Source organism: Myxocyprinus asiaticus, chromosome 4, assembly GCF_019703515.2.
Source record: "Myxocyprinus asiaticus isolate MX2 ecotype Aquarium Trade chromosome 4, UBuf_Myxa_2, whole genome shotgun sequence".
NCBI classification, from domain to species: Eukaryota; Metazoa; Chordata; class Actinopteri; order Cypriniformes; family Catostomidae; genus Myxocyprinus; species Myxocyprinus asiaticus.
In genome coordinates, this window is record NC_059347.1 from 3206298 (window position 1) to 3210836 (window position 4539).

At 35.1% G+C, this 4539-nt stretch overlaps 1 protein-coding gene across 1 annotated transcript; it reads left to right on the top strand.

Annotated features, from left to right (window-relative positions):
* The first annotated feature begins 2884 nt into the window (after positions 1–2884).
* LOC127436177 (myosin light chain 4-like) lies at positions 2885–4291 on the top strand. Its single transcript, XM_051690179.1, has one exon. The coding sequence runs from the start codon at positions 2943–2945 to the stop codon at positions 3552–3554; it is 612 nt and encodes a 203-aa protein (XP_051546139.1). The 5' UTR covers positions 2885–2942; the 3' UTR covers positions 3555–4291.
* Positions 4292–4539: the final 248 nt, after the last annotated feature.

The following is a 4539-nucleotide window of genomic DNA, read 5'->3' on the forward strand; positions in this document are numbered from 1 at the left end:
GAAATTACCAGCTTTGTGCCTTTTGACATTACAGTACATCCCATATTGCACTGGCAAAGGGGTAAGTGAAGCAAAGCTGTTTTGGGCTCAGTACTCTTGTGGTTAGGAGTTTATTTATGTAGTTAATACTAAAATGTTTCGGAAAGTTGGTGTCAATTCAAACACTTGAGACCTTGCATTTGCACAGTGCTTTGCAACTGTAATTCTAGCTTCGGCCACCGGGAGGGGCAGTTCAGACATTTGAAAAGCATACACTGATTTTAGCAGACAAAACTTTCATCCGCCTTTTGCCGTTTTTTTTTTTTTTTTTTTTTTTTGTCTTTGCGATATCTGTCTGATGAACATGGATTACAGGAGAACTATCAAATTTGTTACTCGGTCATGCCAACGTGATCTCATGAGTATTAGTAGGTATTCCTGTGTAAAGTGTGATTCTAGCAGATGTACATGTGCCTATGTTTGCATAGACACTGAAATAAACACCACTGATGAATTAACAACATCTGAATAAAAGAATCATTTTACACATGAACAACTTTAAACCATTTTAAGTCTTTATTTACTGATCATTGTCCCCATTCGCTGTAGCAGCCATAACACAGAAATCCTGCACTCATTTAAACATACAAAAATTGCCGCCTCAATAAGTGTTACAACACAGGTTTTACTGCAGTGGTGTCAAAAGCTCATTGGCTCTCGCATGTCTCGTGATTGCACGTGCTATATTCAGTGTATTGTATTTTGTTTTAATGAGACAGGACATCTTCACTGAGTGGATCAAGAGAAGATTTTCAGCGATTAACAACTTCAGTTCTACCCTCTACCTCACACAAAGCTATTGCATGCCATCAGAGAGCACATTGGATGCTGCGCATTGTTGTTTGGACTACTTTTGTACTGCCTTTTGCCATTTTTTTGAGTAAATTGTTAATAATGTATCTGCCTTGTAAACTTTCCATATTGTTAGAACTGGTCAGGGTTAGGTTTAGGGGTTGGGGTGGGATTAGCAGCTCATAAATATACATATAATATTATGTTATAACTAAAATAATTGTCACTGTACATTTATCTGCATATCATTGTTTTATATGTTGTTGAGAAGTGGTTGTATTTAATGTTTGGGTTGGATCAGGGGATCATAAATATCTATGAAATAGTTAAAATTTTACTATCCAAAAGAATTCATAAATATTTTTGTGTTTATAAAGGTGTAAATAGGTAAAGCATCTATGTCGTAGATTCCATCAATACATCCATGTTGTCTGTGAATAATAATATCTCATTTATTATATAATAATCAGGCTGGTCATGCCAATAATCCAAAATGGCCAAATGTTGGCCAATTAATTGTTCTGGCCGATATCCCTAACTACTAATACAACATTTGGCCCAGTGTTTGTTTCATGCACAACCATACTTCTGGTGTTGTTTATGCATTTACAAAATTGTACATTTTCCAATTCAGGATATGTCCTCTGAATAATTTTGCATATTGTTGGCCCTAAGCAGTTCATTGTAATATTAATAAATTTTGTTGTTTGATTTTAAGGTGACTCACAAGAGCGAGTTCACTCTAATGGCATTTTCTTTCTTAAATGTACTGTATAAACAAAGCAAAGCCACTGCTGGTAACTCCTCATGTCTCAGGTCTGAAATAGCTTTACTGTGACACTACAGCTGTCACCCTCTCAAAATCCACCATTATCCACCGTTATATTTAGCTTAGAAGTGATGCTCGCTTTAAAAAGACACAGGTAACCATTTGTGTGCAATTAATGTTGAAAAAAGTGTCAAATCAAAATGAAGAATTACATGTGGTGGTAGGTTAAAAAAAACTAGCATATGTATTACTGCGAGCATAGAGAACATGTCAGGTGCTTTAAAATCATACACACTTTTCCTCGGGCAGAATTATTATAGAAGCATGTATATAGAGAAAAACAAAACACTTACTATTGCATAATGAGTTTAAATGATATCCTTCAACTATCATTCTTGGGGACATAGATGGTGTATGTTGTTCCTGTTAACAAGCACCCACATATAAAAAAAAAAATAATTATAATAATAGTTTAAATAAATAAATACTCAAACTAAATCTTTTGGATTACAGGCATAATTTTGGTTTATACTGAGAGAAAACCCTTTGGAGTTTGTTGTCAAAAGTATTTGTTTGTAAAAAGTAAAATGCTTGTTGAAATAATAAAAGTCATTAAAAATGGTTAAAAGCTCAAATTAATAGGGACTGAACAAATACAGTGGAGTCCAAAAGTCACATTAAAGTTTTAAGAATAAAAAAAAAAAAAAAAAAAAAAGTACAGTTAAGAAATATTATATAGGAAATATTTAAGGTTTCTAGGTCACTTCTTTTCTTCCATTGAAGCACACAGGATGCTCTTTGGAATATTCTCTAATCATTCAGTGCCAATCAGTGCATGTTGGCATTAAAACAAAATAGACGCATACAAATACCAAGACATTTTTAAAATCATATTAATTGAACTTTCATTCAAATGGTTGAATCGAGAGAAAAACAAACACAATATTGAATTCAATTCTGTTTTGGACCCCACAGTATACTGTATGACACTGTCCTTGTTGAGGCCTATAAACACAATGGAGTCAAAGCATCACTTCTGAATGAGTTATGTCCATGTAAACCCAGAGCAGCAGGAAAAGCTTTAATAGGAGTCTCTCTGTCACTATCAGCCTCAGCAGCTGGGAACAATAGCTCATTGTTGATGCCATTGCTGCACAGGTCTATTTTGGATTTCTTCCTTTTATAGTTTGTTACAGGACCTGGCTGTCAGTCTGATCTCTCCTCCCTGGGATCAAATGATATAAAAGCTTTAACAGACAATCTGCCTCTGTGTACAGAGCAGCTCATTCCCATTCAGCCTGCCATTTCCCTGCTCATCCAGGAAGCTCTTCCCATCAGCACCATGGCTCCCAAGAAAGTCGAACCCAAGAAGCCAGAGCCCAAGAAGCCTGAACCCAAGAAGGATGCTGCTCCGGCCCCGGCAGCCCCCAAAATGGCTCCACCGCCAGAACCCGAAGCTCCAAAAGAACCAGACTTTGATCCCAAGAGCATCACGCTGGAGTACACTGCAGACCAGATCGAAGAGTTCAAAGAGGCCTTTCAGCTGTTTGATCGCACAATGAAAGGAGAAATGAAGATCACGTACGCCCAGTGTGGGGACGTGATGCGAGCTTTGGGTCAGAACCCGACCAACGCTGAAGTACTGAAGGTCCTGGGAAAACCCAGACCAGAGGAGATGAACACCAAGCTGGTGGACTTTGAGACCTTCTTGCCGATGCTGCAGCACATCTCCCGCTCGAAGGATCAGGGCCACTTTGAAGACTTTGTGGAGGGTCTGAGAGTTTTTGACAAAGAAGGCAATGGAACCATCATGGGGGCCGAGTTGCGACATGTTCTGGCCACGCTTGGCGAACGCATGACAGAAGATGAGGTGGATCGACTGATGGCAGGACAGGAGGATGCCAATGGCTGTATCAACTATTCTTCATTTGTCAAACACATTCTTTCAGGATAAACTGGATTTTTAGGCTGAATGGATCACAAGTAGAGGGTACACTATAATTACTGCCTTAAAGTACAATTAAAGGGGTGCCAAATTGACTAACAAAAATCAGTGCGCCTCTTCAACAATTTTGAAGAAAATCAAGTTGAAGCTTTGAAAACTCAATAAAATCGAGTTGAAATTACAGAAATTGTGTTATATGGTTAAAAACAAAGATGTTGTTATATTCACTAAAACAATTTTACAGTACATATTAATAAATTAATGTGGGTAAATTAAACCATTTTTAAGATTTCTTTATTCTATTTTTAGAAATACAGTTTATACTGTTTTACTGATCACAATTCATAAAAAAGTATTCATTTTAAATGTACAGTATTTGGACTTACATTAAACTTAAAAACACTACTTAATTTGTTTGCAATAGACAATCAAAATGCTCACATATTCTGACTTTAATTCAGTCACAAATGTGCAAAAACTAAAAATTAGATTGGCATGGACTTCACTTTATTCTGTCACCTGAATCAGTTTCAAAAGCGAAATATATATATATATATATATATATATATATATATATATATATATATATATATATATATATATATAGTTTTGAGATTTTAAACTTCAGCAAATTAAACTTAAGTATTCAATATGTTTTATACTGTATCTGTATGTATACTGTCTAATAATGTATTGGCAATGTACACTTAAGTTTCACTTGCCAATAAAGTTTGATATTAATTGAATCTGCCCATTTGATCATATTATTAAATTTATCACAAGAAATATTTAAATTTCTTGCAAGTTCTTTGAGACAAAGTAAATACATCTGATTTCTTTTTTATGTTTGTTGTAATACATCATGTAGCATAATTTAATTGTGATTAATCACGGAAGATTGTACAATGAATTAGTTTAAAATATATATATATATAATCCATCACAGTCCTAGTATTTTGACTTAATTTTTATTTTTTTTGCAATGCACAGCTAA

Coding starts and splice junctions, on each gene's coding strand:
- LOC127436177 (XM_051690179.1), top strand. CDS start 2,943: ATGGCTCCCAAGAAAGTCGAACCCAAGAAGCCAGAGCCCAAGAAGCCT.